Here is a 16,613-nt window from a genome sequence, read left to right on the forward strand (position 1 = left end):
GTTTGTGCCTGCGTGTGTGCGGATGTGTGTCAGTGCGCATAGTGCCGGCCTTAATGTGAGCCAGCAGAGCCTTTTAATATCAGCAGAAGCTGTAGCGGAAGCACTAAGCAGACAAGGCTGCATACTGAGGAGGGAGGGATTGCCTTTTGAACGACAAGGGTGATTCATCAACTCCCCCAATCTACAACCAGCATCCTTGTGTCACACACACACACACACACCTGGGCTCTAGTGACAGTGAGCATTAACACTCTATATTGCACGGAGAAAAGAAAAGGGAGAGGTTCTGTGATGGATGTTACAAAGACAGCTATCCAGTAAAAGGTGATACACAACCAAACATGGAGATGCATTTGTACAGGGGTAGAGGAGGGAGGAGGTGGGCAATGACCTGATAATGAGAGAGAGAGAGAGAGAGAGAGGGAGGGAGGGAGGGAAAGAGATTAGGGAGAGCTCTCAGCCCCAGAGGTGGGTAAGGCAGAGGGCAGAGTGAGGAACAGAAGGGGGATAAGGGGATAAAAAAGACAGAGGAAGAGCAGAAAAAAACATTCTTTTATTCTTATCAGTGAAGAGCTTAATTGCCTTTGATGAGTCTAATTGGAGCTTTCTGAAGTCTAATGGCAGAGGAGTCCTCAGAGACGACAGAGGACACATTACTGTAATAGCTTCTCTCTGAATCTCCTCTGCACCAAAAAATCCCCTGTCCTGAACTACAGCTGAAATTTTTCCATTCATCAGTGGGCAGTTGCGGAGCGTCAACGATCACCGGAGGGTGGGGGCAGTAAACCTATAGAAAGATTATGTGTATGTGTTGGGTATATTTGCAAAGTAGCAGTAGCAGCAGTATTGGGTATGTGGTGACTTAATTAGGTCTGTGAGCTGCTCGCTTTCCTCTCCTCAGCTGAAGTTGATTAGCAATGCCAGCTGTCCCCAATGTAATTCACTGTGCGCCTGTGTGTGTGATCGTGCGTACACAAGTAATATGTGAGTATATGCATGTCTGCGAGTGTGGTGCTGTGTTGATGTGTGTGTGTGTGTGTGTGCGTGTATATGCGCTAGCTGCCAGCTGCCACGCAGTGCTGCCAATCCTCCATGATTAGTACCCACTGGCAACTGGGCTCAAACTGGTGCCAAACAGACCCAGGAGGGCAACATGGCCCATGGTAATCCTCCATCCATCTCTCCCATCCTTCTATTCTCTTACCCTTCTCATCCACCACTCTCAACTCTCATCAATTGCTTTTTTTTTGCTTCACATGCTCTGTTCATGCTCTCGTTTTTCTCTGCCTTTCATTCAAGACACCAAATGTCAGAAAGTTCTTCCTCATTAGAAGAACACAAAATTATTATCATTATTTTTTCAAAAGGGTATTGATAAAAGAGCTATGGGACATGTACAAATACCCGCTGAGGGTACAGAGCAGTGACTGAAGCGAAGTGTGTGAAGAATAGAGCTGGGATCTATGCCTCGACACGGTTGACTGTGTCACCGTGAAGGTGCCAGCGCTTGGCAAGCAGCAGCACAGTGTGTGTGTGTGTGTGTGTGTGTGTGTGTGTTCAGCTCCCAGTGGATGACCTCTTGCTACTTCTCACCTGTTGAGATTCTTCTATGTGCCTCCATAGAAGCCAAGAGGCAGAGAGACAGAGAGAGAGAGAGAGAGAGGATGAATTCATCCAAAGAAACAAGTTTTGAATAAGTGAAAGTGACAAGGGGAAAGAGTGGAGGGCTGGGAAGAGATAGGACGTTTATGCATATGCTTCCCACATGTCTGGCACATTAAAAGGCTGTACACACACCTACACACACTTATATACGCACAGACCTCTGGGTTTGGCAGAGTGTGGGCTGTTGGACAGCTCTGGCATGGCAAAGGCTCCCCACCCATCTGCCCTCTGTCTTAGTAATGCAGTTACTTGTCAGTGTGCATGTATGTGCTTGGAGTACATTCACACATGCTCATAAACAAACAGAGGCAGCCTATAGCAGCCTTTCCCGTACGTAAACAAACACAGAGTCATAATTATGACCCTTGGACATGGATTCTGTCCATGCACAGTAATTAGAACACACACGAGATGCAGAAAATGCAGGCGGTGACGTGACGCACATGTTCTCTCTCTCTCTCGATTGTGATTTTGTCAAATGTTGGCAATTCCAGCCGGGGCTTACAGCCTAAGTCTATCAGTGGTTGAGATTATGGACAGATTTATGTGATTCACATTCTCCCTGGGGACCTGCGGCCTTGCATTGGTTAATCACCGCTTCACATTCACTCTCCCCGCTGCATGGCTATAACTCTACATCGATACGCTCTGATGTAACACTCAAGCTATTCAAGCCCCTGCACTCATCGTCAAAAATCACACTCTGCTTATGGACCTCTTCCTTTGTGAATTACGCCTTCAATAGGGTTAAATCTCAATAATCCCACTAATCAAAAGGTTAAACCTCCCTCCTGACCTTCACCTGCTTCATAAAAGAGGGCAAACATGTTTCCTCCTCAGACCAGTAGGCTTTTTTCACTGAATTATTGAGTTGTGTTATTGAATTTTAAATTGTTTAGCATGCACATTTTTCTCCAGAAACTGTATCAAGAAAAAGGCTTTTAGCAGATACTGCAAATACAGTCCCAATGAAACTTAAAGGCGCTATTTGCCATTTTATTTGTGCAACTATAGATTTTTCACATTACTTTAAAGGCAAGTTGCTGTTTGTGGAAAATTAGAGAATTGAGGAGTAAAATTGCATGAGAAAATAAGTAGTTTGTTGGCTTCATTATCACCTTAGATTGCACAGTAAATGAATATCATCAGTAAATGTTAGTGGGTAGGTAATACCTGTGTAGATGAAGCGGCCAGGTGTGCCTTTGCAGAACTGTTTGGATTTGTAGGACAGCGTGACCTCCACCACCCCGGGGATGTGTCTGGGTGGAGTTTGCACACGAATGGCATGGGGGGTGATCAGCTACAGGGAGAGAGGGCAAAAAGATTAATGCAGTGAAACTTCATATCCAAACATGTGCCCAGGGGACCATTCTCGGCTCTCCTCAGACCTTTTCCTTTGCAGCTTTTGACTTTCTTTCTTTGTATAATCAGCCTCAAAATTATGTGTTAGTGCTAAAGCCCTCAGGTGGCCTCATAGCCCAAGGCAATGCCACTGTGAGGCTTAGGATGGTTATCAGTGCTGACATGGGCTGTGTGAGAGGGGTTCAAAAGCAGTTATCTGTTTATGAATAAAACACACCTTCCTCTGCATACGTCTATTACACAGTATAAGTAAACGTATAATGTGCTTGTCTCTGCTGCCCCTGTCTCTGTGTCTGTCAGCTGAGGATGTCTAGCTGCTGTTAGCCACATTAAAGCACCACTGTGTCTTAAACAGGCTCACTTAGTGTGGTTGATGAGCCTACTCGTCATGTATGTCTGTGTGTGTGTGTGTGTGCGTGTGTGTGTGTGCTGAAGGGTCTTTGAAGGAAAACGGTAACAAGACAAAACACAGATGAGACCTCACTGAGTGCTTGTTTTCTGCACACTATAGCATACTAGCAGCGCTCAAAAGCTATCAATGCTGCCGCCAGCGCCTTGTGTATGTGCGTGTGTGTTATTCTAACTGTCCCTTTCATTGCTCACTTAGCTACGCTTTTATTCTACCATTGTCTGGCCCCACTCACCTTGCAGCAAGATAATATAAGAGCTTTTTATAGAATTATTCCTTTACTAAAGAGAAAGCTGTTTAGCTGCGGCGCTCGCTGACCTTCACTTTCTCACATACACTACATTTACATTTTAGTCATGTGGCAGATGCTCCTTACAAAGAGATTCATATTGAATGGCAGCGCACATGTTCCAAGAAGGCTGATACTAATATAATAACAGACAGGAAGGGAGCTGAAAGGAAATATGAAATAAGACCTGCTACTGAGAGAAATGAGAAAGCAGAAAACATTTTTGATATGGGTTTACAGTAGGACTGCAATTAAAGAGTGTTATAATTGCTAACTAATCTATTTATTTATTTTTTTTATTACCTGATAAATTATTTTAGTCCGTAAAATAAAAAGATTGTCAAAGAGCAAATTTATAGAGACCACTGTGATGCCTTTAGTTTGTCTGAACAAGTAAAAAATCTTGACTTTTCTCTCATTTTTGTTTTGTCCATGTGAAATATAACATACTGCTCATCTGCTTTTACATCTGAAAAGCCCTTGGATGAATCTGAGAAGGAAAATAAAACACTACTTGGTTAAACTGCCTACGTAACCAGTGACAAGGACTTCCCTATTGTCCCTTTAAATGGCAAGAAATGTTGGGGACCAATGGTTTATAGCTGACAGATTTCTGTTAAATATTCTATGGTCAGAGTGCACACATCCGCACATACACTCACCTCACTCCAGACCAGCATGGTTCCGAAGATGACCTGCAGGCCGTCAAAAAAGTTGTCCCCGATGATGATGACAGTGGCGCCTCCTGTGGTCCAGCCTTCACTCGGGCTGATGGCTTTGATGCTGGGGGTTGCTACAAGGTTCACAGAAAAAATAGATTAAACACGAAATAACCTAAAGACGACCCATAAAGGTCTTTGCTATTTGCACCTTGTACAGTCCCCTCTTCTTTTTCTTCCCATGTCTCTCTCTCTGTCTCACACACACAGACACACACACATCACCTCTCTCCTCACTCCCAGGGGTCGGGCGCAAGTGAGGAATACTAATCAGAGTGATTATACGCACCCTGTTATTAAACATCACCCCTGCCCTGTGTATGAGGGCAGCAGCGGTGCGCTTGTTTTATGACACGTGGCAAAGCGTGCAGGCGTGTAAATGTCAGGTGTGCTGAGTGTCTGATCAAAGGCCATGCGACCGGGGAGCAGAGCAGAGCCAACAGTAGCTCTGCCCTCTGAATACACCGCCTTCATTAACCAAACACTTAGCTCTTGCTCAGCTGCCTGTTTCATATATATCTGTGTAGCTGTCTAAATCCCTGTCCACTGAGCACATGACCGCACAGGGTTATTTCAGATCCGGCCTGGATATTTGTAATGCGTTTTGTAAGCTTTCAGTGTTTTCCCTTTCAGCATATTCTTCATGTCTTACCAGACAAAGTACATGGAATAACAACAATAAACTGCATTTCAATAACTGGTATTCAGTGTGCTTTTTGACCTTATCTGTTGGTTTTATGGACTTGGAGATTACTGGATGTGATTGAAGAAAAGAACAGCATTGGGAAAATACATGTTTATACAAGCTAAATCTCCTCTCCTTAACAGATATGCAGCTTGTCAGACATGCTGTAATTCTGTAAAGCGGCATAATCCACTTTAGACTAGGCTGACTTTTTTCCCCTGAAGCCTAGCCTTTGCTCTTTGCCTGACTCCCTGTTCTGTTGATCCTCCCCAACAAGCTGGAATGATATTTAGCCCCCCGATACGCCTGCAGAGATCAGCGTTCACCAAGCGGCAATCTGTGGCCATAATCATGGCCTAAGATGCCTCCTTTTTCACAGCCGCTGATATTATGTGTGCTCCATGTGCATGTGTGGATGTGTGTTTGTGTGTGTGGATTAACCAGATGGTGGAACGTGAATCCATGTGATAGGATTATACTTTGGGGTGTTCCTTGGCGCCATCTGTTCAACTCTATGCGCTGCTCATCTATTACCGCCTGAAATGGGCCCCCAAAGTTGTGTGTCCTGCACACAATCTCAACACATGCTCAAAACAAGAAAGAAACCGCTGTCTCTTTTGTCATCATTTCATCCTTTCTTTATACTGTCATGCACTTTTCCCCCTTACTCTCACTGTGACTACGTCTCTCCATCACCCTCCCCCATCTTGTTCTTTCACCCGTGCTCTTCTTCTTCCTTCCAACCACAGTCATCAGGAGAATAGAAAATCAGAGAAGAGGAAATTCCCAAACAAATCTCTCTGACACAGGGAACATCTGTTAGTGCACTGTGTGTACTCTTCTTTCTATGTAAGATCCAAGTCTTTCTGACGTCTCCAATATGTCTCGTCTTTGTGAACTTTTCTAATCGTCTGTGAGACCAGTGGCAGAGACAAGTGGTCCACCTTAACTCTGGAGAATAATTATTAGGAAGACTTAACCATAACATTCAATCTTAATGCAATCTACTGTAGGCCATCATGTAAATCCCTTCTTAGTTTTTTTGTCATTATCATCCCTGAGGTTGACTTTCCTCAAAGAAAAAAATATGTTTCTCTTATTCAATGTCTGGGAAATCGAAATGAGAAAATAACTGGATTAGGGACTTGGGAATCAGTGCGGGCTCCTAAATCATGTGCACATGTCATTATGAAGTATTAAAGGTTTGGGACTGACTGTGCATGCGTGGGTGTGTATGTGTGCACGTGGACTCTTTTTTTGTGTGTATGGGTGTGTTTGAAAACCTGAGGGATGGGGAGTGATGGAGGGCTGGAGGATAAAAGCAGGTCTCCGAGGAAATAAAGCCAGTGTTGGCTTTAAGCAGAACAGACCTCATAAGACACATAGTGCTTATGCGAGGCAGAGTAGAAGGCCCAGAGGCAGAGACCTGAGGGGAGCAAGCCACTAGGGAGAGACAAGAGACTCACTAGCTACCACTCTCTCCTCTCTTAGCTTGACTTAGAAACCCTACAAGAGAGGAAAGTGAGAATCTGGGAGGAAGCATGAGAGAGATAAGAAAGAAGGCAAGAGAGCAGGTTTGAGAGGGGTAGAGTGGAGACAGGGGAGGGGTTGAGTGCAGAGCCAGACGAGGGGGGTGGGGGTGGTGAGGAGAGTAGGGGAAAGGAGTTGAACAGAACAGAAAGAAAGTGAAGAGGACAAAGAGCGATTGGTGAGAGAGCCCGGGTGTTTTGTTCCAGTTTTTAATACCGTGTTCCAGGTAGGATGGCGTTCCTTCCGAGGGATCCAGTCTTCGAGCTCGGCGCCCGTGTTTGGAGTTGTTGTGCACGAACATGTTGTCGGACACCGAAAGGACGTGACCCTCCACGCTCACCGTGGTCGACACAACCACCTGAGAAGACAGGAAACTATAATAAGCCTCACTTTGATGCAGACACCTGCAAATTGCATATGTTGTAGTGTGTGTGTTGTTTCCATAAATTATAGTATTAATATGTTGTATAATATTCACTCTTCTTTTAGCTATGTTTTTGCCCTACATAGGCTCTTGAAGGAAATATTTGTCTTAAGTTGCAAAATGCTCCACTATATTTGCCTGCTGGTCACTACCTTTGGCTGTCTGCTGTTTGATGATGGGCAGGAAGTGTGCATTTAACTTTTTAGAGTTTGAGTAAAAACAACTGCCTGCTGCAGCCTGAAGTGACTGTAAGAGTGAACTGAAATAGAAAAGTTCCAAGCAGAAAAATCAGAACAATTTATAGAGCTTTACGGGCAGCTTTATAGAGCTGAATTGAAAGCTGGCTGATAATATTCTGTGCTATTCTATTCACTGCAAGTGATCCCTTTGACGTTTCACGCAGTTAATGGACACATTATGGTGATAAAAATATCAACTATAGTTTCTTTAAATAATTGTAAAGTTAATATACAGACAATTGAACATTTTGAAGGCAAAGTATATTTTATTTTCATGCATGCATCAGCTAACTAGAAGTTTGCTGAGGCAATCTTACTGCAAGGCTCCTGTGGAGCTTTTAACTCTACAGTAAAATGTTGGGACCATGTTGATGAATATGGGGCATTTCATAACTGCAGCTCGTGGTCTTACAGAAGCAGAGAGAACATTTATGCAAGAAAGAAAGACCTTGTGAATGCTTTGTTTCTCTACTGGCATGTATGTTAATGCATGGATATTTTTTTATTGTAAAAGTTGACATAAAAATTGAAATAATGAATGTTGTTATTTTATGGTAATTTTATCTGTATTTTTGTAATGTTAGGATATTTTTGTACAGCAGGATATTTTTCCTCTGACTTATCCCTGAGAAAACACATAGAGCTTTAATGTGAGAGAGACCCTGTAAATGCCTTGTTAGTCTTCAACTGCAGGATGCACTTGTCTGGTGCTTTGCAAAAAAAAATTCTGAAAGTCAGTCCCAGGAGGTGTAGTCCCTGTCCATGAAGCAATGCATACGCAGACGGCTGCGTCTCACCTGAAAACGCCTCATGTCCCGAGGGTTCCCTGCATTCTTCAGGCAGTTCTGGTTACACTTCAGGAAGAACTTGAGGAAGAACCTGCATATACAGAGAGGGAGAGACGGCAAGAGAGAAACAAATGAGGTGGTGAAAGAGCAGCTGTCTGCCGCTGAAATTACAGCATGAGATACTTTCAACAAAACAAAAATACAAATAAAACAAATAAAACAGCGGTGGCAGACAAGGCTCATATACTATCCCACTCTCATCCATCAGTTGTTTATGACAAATGCAGTTTTCTATGTAAAAACAGCTCCGGGATATTGAGTAAGATGCTACCTTGTATATCCATCTCCGAGTTGCTGTCACAGCTTGCCATAAACTCACTGGGGCAGACGCAAGCCCCCCCAGCTGCAGAGCCGTGTGACGGAGGTTGTGCTGTAGCTACTATGCACCACAGTGTTGCCATTCCTGCCTCTCTCAATCTCAGTGTGAGAGACCACATCAACAGCACCTGCCATGCATTATTAATAGGCTGAGATGGCAAGTATGGCTACCCACATCAATACTTAATGAGGGAGGGAGGAGGGAGGGTCGAAGGAGTAAAGGGGACGGGGGGAGGCAGCGAAGGCCTGAAAAGCAGAAAGGGGACGGCTGACAATTTATTCCCTTGCCCCACCCCAAGGCTCGAAGCCGGACAACTTCTTCTTTAACTGACACTACAGCGCTGTACATCTCTTCCACTCTCCCTCCTGCATCGCCTGCCTGTCTCTCTAAAAAGAACCTCCCTCTCTTAAAAAAAAAAAAGTATATCAAATGAATTGTGAAAATAAACAGCGCCGTGTACAAATAAACAGGAACCCTCAAAAAGGGGAAAATAAAACTACAACATCCCGCCTCCCCTTCTCCTCCTCCTCCTCCCTTTGAGGTAGCTCAAAGAAGTGCTGACAGCTGAAACTGCTTACAATACAGATCTCCACCAGCCAGAGAGAGAATCACTCCTTTGCTCAGCTTTTCTTTCATATGTCTTATTTTCTACCCTCTGTTCATTTGTTATGGCTAGGATTCTGCACTGGGCAGCGCGTTTGGAGCCAACTGCCTTAGATATAATCATGCACGAGCAAACGCATCTCACACACACACACACACACACGCACAGACATGTCAAGAGAAACACAGTAAGCAGCAGCGCGCCTTGGCCAATTGGTTCATCTAGTAAAAAAAAAAAAAAAAAGAACAAGAAAGCAAAGAAGATAAATGGACAGACCAGAGTTGTGTCTCATTTCAAGGGCCAGCCTACTGCTGTGGGCATTACAAGCTTCTGATGTAACACAAGAACTAGTGAATTTATCCCTGACAACTTTTAAATGCATGACAGCTGGTTAGTGGTAGACCCTTTTCTTCAAGTAGGGAAGAAAAAGACTTGTATGATCTGAATAACAAAATGTCTCTTCTCTTCTTTTCTGTTTTTTTTCTTCTTCTGCTGCTTTGTTTGTGTTCTGATTTACAATCTAGCTGGCCTGAATCTGAATGAAAGACAGAAAGTGAGAAGGAGGGAGGTAGAAAGTGAAAAAGTGAGAGGAGAAAATGATAGAAAGATAGACAGAAGGACGTAGTAGGGAGTATGTGAAATCCAAAAGGAGACCCAGACCACCCTCCTGTATATTTTAGAGGCTGTAGGCCAATATCTCAATAATTCATGAAGCGGAGAGATGGATTTTTTTTACAGTGACTGTTGGACCCCAAAGGCTGAGGGTCTCCCGACTTCCTTATCTCCTCTAGGTCAGAGAGCAGCCTCGCAGACAGCTGTGGACCACATCCACTTGTCCAGCGCAGTCCACCTTCCTCACTGCACCTCCTGTTTAATTCATTGAGTCCATTCATTTCCCCATGCGTCCTTCTCCTGCTCATGCTCCTCTCAGATATTCATGATGGATGGATGATGGATAAGTGGGTACAGGAAAGTTAGGGTTGTCAGAGCCAGAAGTAACCAGATATGGAGGTCAAATATTAGAGTTTGGATTGGAGAGAGGAGGAGGAGGAGGAGGAGGAGGAGGAGGAGGTCATGGTGGAAGAAAAGAGAATAAGAAGGCCTCATTCGCATTGCCATATGTCAGCTTGTCCCTTCGATCCCCTGCACTCATGGATCATCTGATTCATTATTTACATGACTAAAGGTGTCGGGAGTCAGCAGCACAGAAACATTACAAAACTGTAGCATGCTGACTCTTTAGGCTCTCTATCTCCCTGTCTGCCTGGAAGCCAGACGATGAGAGTCGCTACATGGCTCAACAGACAGTGGGTGTGTGGTGGTTGGGGTGGAGGGTGGATAAAGTGCAGTGTGTGTTGACATGCAATAGAAAAGAGATTACCATGAGGATTTATGTATAATCTGATTGACAGCTGACCAGTAAATATGGACAGATAGCTGATGATAGCCTATAATTCTCTCATTTGATCAGCTAAGCTCCCCATTATCATGTTTTGCTCGCTTTTTAATCAATGAAAAAGATAATTTATTGCTTCACAATTGTTTCTCTGTTTGACTTTATATCAGTGGTGCCCAGCTGTTTTTGTCAGAAGTAAAGCCCACACTCCCTACAGAACGGGCTCAAGCGCTCAGCAACACCCATCATGTTCCAACACTGTTCATTTCAATTGATTTTAAATTTAACATTAAGTAATATTTTTAGTAAGCAATATTTTCCTCATAAGATTTTAAATTCTCTTCATCCATTTTAGCTACTTCTACTTCTCTACTTACTTTGTAACTTGATTTCATGGAGTCTTAATAGCAGCATAACTGATGGAGAGTGGTGGCAGGTATGTACTAGTGGGCAGCTAACTGGTTATTTTGTCAATAAATGTCTTTTTTAAATTATTTTTTGCTTAGATTAGCTACTCCACAAACTTCCCATGCAGCAGCCTGGCAACAGCTTTAAACAATGGTACAAATTCAGTTCAGTCCAGCAGAAAATGGTGAATCAGGAAGGATGTTCCTTGCCAAAGTAATATTTCAGTAGTTTTTCTCAGGATTCAGAGAATAGGAGACTGTATGAGGATGTTAACCACCTTGTGACGAACTGTGTACATTCAACTCATAAATAGTTAAAGATCTCAATAGCTTTATATGGGCGGGCATTTAGACTCTTCAGTATACTTAGTGTCCCTGCTACAACCCAGCACACAGTTTCAAATTCTTACAGATAATGTTGCAAAACTTAAAGTGTATTCATCTCAAGCATTCATTTTTAGTTGGTCTATAGACAGTGTTGTGTCCTGTATAAATTACTGCCCACTCTACCCTGTTTGTATTCCAGACTCTTGCTGGTTTCGAGCTGTTTTACTGTGCACGCTCCACAGCTACAAATATTACCAGTGCAAATTGCTGTGGCGGCCGGATTAAATGAAATAAAACCATTTTGCTCTCACGTAATTACCCCCAAATCCAGGAATGGCTGTGGAAGTGAATTTGTGTAAATAACTGCTTGGCCTCTTAAAGCCTCATGGCATAAATTTGTAACAACGAAAACGAACAAATAAACACATGCAGCCGGTCGCCATAGTAATTTAATGATCTCACACTTTCATCATATCATAACGCACATTATTTGTCACTTTGGAGCAATTAAGCACAAAATCACCCTCTGCCCATAAAAAACAAAACAAGGAAAGCAATTATAACACAACTTTTAAGTAATCCCTGTAGCATCTAAATATTATTACTGTGGTGATAAAGATTGTCTAAGCGATTAGCTAACAGCAAGGAAGCCTCCGAGGGACAATTCTCTTATATTTTCTAATAATTTTCCTACATTAGCCACAAATGAGGTAAAGAGTTGTTTTCCTTGTCAAATTTAACATGGATAACTTTAGAAGTGTGTGGTTTTATCTTCCTCAGTAGTTCTAGTTTATCCATCTTTTTAGCCTTTTGTTACACTTGTTATTTCTTTATTGTGTGCCCCTCCTCCCTCTGCTCTCTCTGTTTTGTTCTGATGCCGATGTGCTGCAAAAATGGCTGTGGGTGATGCCATAACTCAGCCCTCTCCTCTCTTCCTCTCCCTCCATCCATTTCTGCCATAGAGATCATCTCCAGAAGAAAAGCACTGTGTCTGGCTCCTAATATGCTTCATGAGGTGTGTAATTCACTGTGCTCCGGAGGGGAGCCATTTGTCTCGGGGGTTAACTAAGTGACACAACAGCACTTCCCCATGTCTGTTACCACTGTGGGACATGTTGAACTAATCTAGAAACGTAGAGGAATGGAGGATGCTGCACTTCAGCAATTAAGCATTAAGATTTGTTCAGGAAATCGATCCTAATGAAGTTAGAGGCAAGTTCAAATTAAGTGTGAATATTTGTAAGCAAATATAATGTTACAAGGGAAAAAAGGAGGGACAAATAAGCCACCAAACTGAATGTGAAGCCTGGTGCTCTCTGAGAACCAGATATCTTTCTTAACTCCCGTATTTTCTTTCCCTCCCCTTGTCCTTCATTCCTCGTATCCTTTCTTTTCTCTGCAACTCTTTCTTTCACGCTTTCCGCCATGCATCACTGACACTTCAACCAAGAGCCTGACTGGCTTGTTTTCATGGTGACCTGTCTCCCTGCCTGCAGTATATGTTTAAGGCACACACACACACACACACACACACACACACACACACTCTAACACACACTAATTTAGGGAGATTTATGAGGGGGGCCTTGCACCAGGAGCCATACAGGCTGACCCCAGGGGTGTAGGGGGGCATTGGGTGTGGGAGGGGGCCTGTCTCCACAGGGGGGAACATTAATAATCCAGAACCAGGTCTGTCTCTGGGCCTGGCCCTGGGCCTCGGACACCAGGCTGTAACAGGCTGCAGTGGCCCAGTTTACTGGGAGCGAAACATCCAGTTCATGTCATAATAATATCAGATAGCTAGCTACCTCAACTAAGAACGACAAAACACAAAAGAAAACAACACATATTGAGCACGTTGGTTGACACACAAAAAGAGACTATTACACATGCACACACAAACACACAAATACACACATGCTTCGTTCCATTCCTTTGGAGTGCCACGACTCAAAGTAGCAGCGGGCACCTCTATATTGCCCTCATGTCTATCTTAAGTGTCATGATTTATTCAAATAGAACATCTCACTGCACTGAAAAATTCATTTCCAGCTCGCTCTGTGCATCGTTCCATCCTCCTCCTCCTCGTCTCTATCTGCTCGATGTGTGTGCATGTCATGTCAGCTGAGTTTGCCCCGTTGTTAAATATTTCTCAGAACAAATGGACCCTGGAGGAGGGAGACGGTGGGTCAGGGACGATCTGCGCTGTGCCTTCACCGCTCAGGGAGAAGCCCCACTTGGGAAAGATCGCTCCTCGCTTCCCCCAGAGCTGAAGCTCCAGTCCCAGCTTGGGGACAGAAGTCCCAGAGACACTTAACCGATTGTGTTTCATCCATTTCATCTGAAAAGGATCATTCAAAATTCAACTGAGAAATCGTGCGGGGAGCACTGAAAGACAGGCAATGCGATCTCTCCTATGTGGTAAGAGTACAGGAGAAAGTATGCTTGGTTCAACAACTTGTAGCCTGATAACATCACTACCTGTGGCCTGGCTTTACACCAGAGCACCAGGGAGCAAAATGCAACCAAATAAACATCTGTGCATGATCGTATGTGTGTGTGTGTGTGTGAAAGCCATGATGAATAAGAGGCTGTCTGGGTGATGGACAAGCCTGGCAGGCGGTGCTGATTGAAACACTTCCTCTGTCATGGCCTGGCCCATTAATCTGATGGAGACAGAGACAGAGAGAGAGAGAGAGAAAGAGAGAGAGAGAAAATCTCCAGGCCCCCAGACTACAGGACTAATGAAGGGTCCTGGTCCCTCTCACCTCAGCGCTGTCCTGCCATGCTGGGACGCTCTGCTACCCTGTCCAGCCCAAACCCTGCCCTCGTGGGACTGACCAGTGAATAATGGCCCTGTCATCAGCCTGTTCAGATGCTGCCGCACAGCCGAGGGGTGTATGTGACCGCATGTGTGTGTGTGTGACCGCGTGCTTATGCCCGCCTGTGTGCCTCCCCGTGCAGTCATTTACCCTAACTGTTCTCCCCTCTACTTTAGTTGGAGACTGATGTATTCATATTGAATAGTGTTGATTTAAGCACATGTTAAACTTAATGCATAATGCATCGACTATATATAGCTTGATAAAGAGCATTGTGTCAGCCCAGGACCAGCCCCATACATTGCGGGGATGAATGTGCTGCTTGCAAAAATTCTTTCTTTTTGTTCCATTTAAGCACTGTATTAAATCATAACTATGACTGTGACTGTACACAGGCTCAAGGTTATGTTTCTAAATGCAGCAGGATCAGAAATCAGAAACTTAATTAGTGTGCCGCGTTTGTTCTCAGGTGAAAAGTTGTTCCCTCCAATGGGTCTTAAGGGAGGAATATGGAAGCAGAGAGTGGGAGAGACTAAGAAAATGTGAGACAGAGAGTGTGTGTGTGTGTCAAGAGGGAAAGAAAGAGGGAGATTGATACTGAACAGAGACGTATGGCTTCCTACAGTGCGTGTGTGCGTTTGGATGTGCACTTGTGTGTTTTGGCCTGCGCATCCCTCTGTGTTTATCAAACATATTACAGCTCCTTCTAGATTCCTCACCTGCACACCCCCAGCCTGCTACATATGGCCCACCAATCACAAAATAAGGAATCATGCATACATTAGCATAGCTAATAGCCTCTCCTCTCCATTTAATATGCAAATTTCCTGAAACATTACTGAATGCCGTCTGTTCTAAATGAATAAATTTGAATTGCAATTAGAATAATCCTTTATAATTAATGAAAACTGTCAATTTTGGTTCATAAGTAATTTGATTAAAGTGGTGATGGGACACTTATGAAGTTCATTGGGCTGCGAGGAGTATGAACACACTCTTGCACGCATGCATGCAAACATACACACACACACAGACAAGTTGCATGACAACCAACGGTAGGCCAAGGGCTGCATTATTGATGAAGATGATTAATAAACTTATGAAAGTGGTTGTCACACATGCCAGACCTTTTTTTTAACCAGCACAACTTCTTTCTACTCATTTACCGCTGTGGAGAAACAACAGATCAATCACGCCTTTCTGCCACCTGACGGAGCGGGAAAAGTGAGGAAGTGATTGAAAAGGCTTCCTGGCCTTGTGGTGCTGTGTCAGTGGCCTGTCTGTCCAGTGAGAGACACTGATGGACTGTCGAGGCAGAGGAAGCAACGCGCACACACACATGCCAAGTCTCACAGGGGGTTGAAACATTTCCCTAATGTTTCCCACAGGGGGATGGGCAGTGCTGCTGTTTTCATCAGTCCATAATAACATGTCATGAGGAGCATATAGTTGAAGAAGAGGGTGACCAATCAGTAACTGTTCAATATAAATATCCCCTCCTTCACCATTAACTCTCTCATGTTGTGCTGTGCTGCCACTGAAGCATATAATGGTGTCACTTAAATTAGGGTCACTCAGCTGTGGGAAATTGTTGTAATGTGCACTGCATGTGTATTTCTTTCTCTTGGACGGTATTTATATGAAGCAAGCTGGTGTTTGCACACCAACACGAACACAAGTGTGTGTACGTGAACGTGTTTGTATGGCTTCAACCCAATAATAATGGTCCAGATAGCGTAGAGCCTAGCAGACTAATTAGCCATATCACTGAGAAAATAGCAGCCTGCTAATTAATGGGTATTACGGCATTTCAGAAGTCACTGCTCTAATTGGGAGGGAACTGAGCCTCACATTTCCATACTGCAGTGATACCAGCTTTATCCACCCGCTTATCTGTCTGTCTGTCTGTCTACCTACTTGGCGTGCTTGCTTTTAAACACAATTCTCCACATGCACACAGGGAAAATAATTATCCTGCAAATGTTCAAACTTTCAAATGCTCACCTAAACACAGTAATTGAAGTATACACACACTGCACATATAAATAATGCTACTTTAACCAAGAGAAGAGTCTGTTATTTTTTGTAACCCTTGACCAGTAATCTTATATATTTATTCTGATTAAATATCTTTATATTGCTTTTAGAGAGGAAAAGCGTAATGCAAGTGAATTGGTGAGTAATATAATACATCTGAATAATTCTCTCTCATTTTGTATATGTGTCTCCACACCAACTCTCTCTGATACACATACATATCCCCTATAGATTCCTCTTAACCCTATCAGACGGTGAGACAATCAAAATAGATTTGCATTCAAATGCCACTTGCTCGGTATCAAATATCAAATCAAGCCCGAGTCACTCAGACAGACAGTCAGTCATCTCCTCCCTGCTTCCTCCACCTCCCCTCCCTCCACCTTCTCCTCCTCCTTTCTCCTCTCAGGGTCCCATGGAGTCCCATTCTCTCCTGGACGAGCTCTGGCGAGGAGTGACAGGCTGTGGTCAGGGTTTGATTGACACCCCGTTGATGCTTCTCTCTCCTTCCACGCACACACGCACACTCGC

At 43.8% G+C, this 16,613-nt stretch overlaps 1 protein-coding gene across 4 annotated transcripts in view; it reads right to left on the reverse strand.

Moving 5' to 3' along the window:
• The window catches only part of ebf1a (EBF transcription factor 1a), a 54,366-nt gene that overhangs the window by 16,631 nt on the left and 21,122 nt on the right, over nt 1-16,613 (reverse strand). For all 4 annotated transcript variants that reach the window (XM_046406230.1, XM_046406231.1, XM_046406232.1 and 1 more), the window contains exons 7-10: nt 8,120-8,201; nt 6,876-7,017; nt 4,388-4,518; nt 2,839-2,965 (exon numbers count right to left, since the gene is read on the reverse strand). In XM_046406230.1, coding sequence (XP_046262186.1) covers nt 2,839-2,965; nt 4,388-4,518; nt 6,876-7,017; nt 8,120-8,201 — 482 coding nt within the window. The remainder of the gene's footprint in view (nt 1-2,838; nt 2,966-4,387; nt 4,519-6,875; nt 7,018-8,119; nt 8,202-16,613) is intronic.

The sequence above is a fragment of the Scatophagus argus genome, chromosome 12 (assembly GCF_020382885.2).
Source record: "Scatophagus argus isolate fScaArg1 chromosome 12, fScaArg1.pri, whole genome shotgun sequence".
NCBI classification, from domain to species: Eukaryota; Metazoa; Chordata; class Actinopteri; family Scatophagidae; genus Scatophagus; species Scatophagus argus.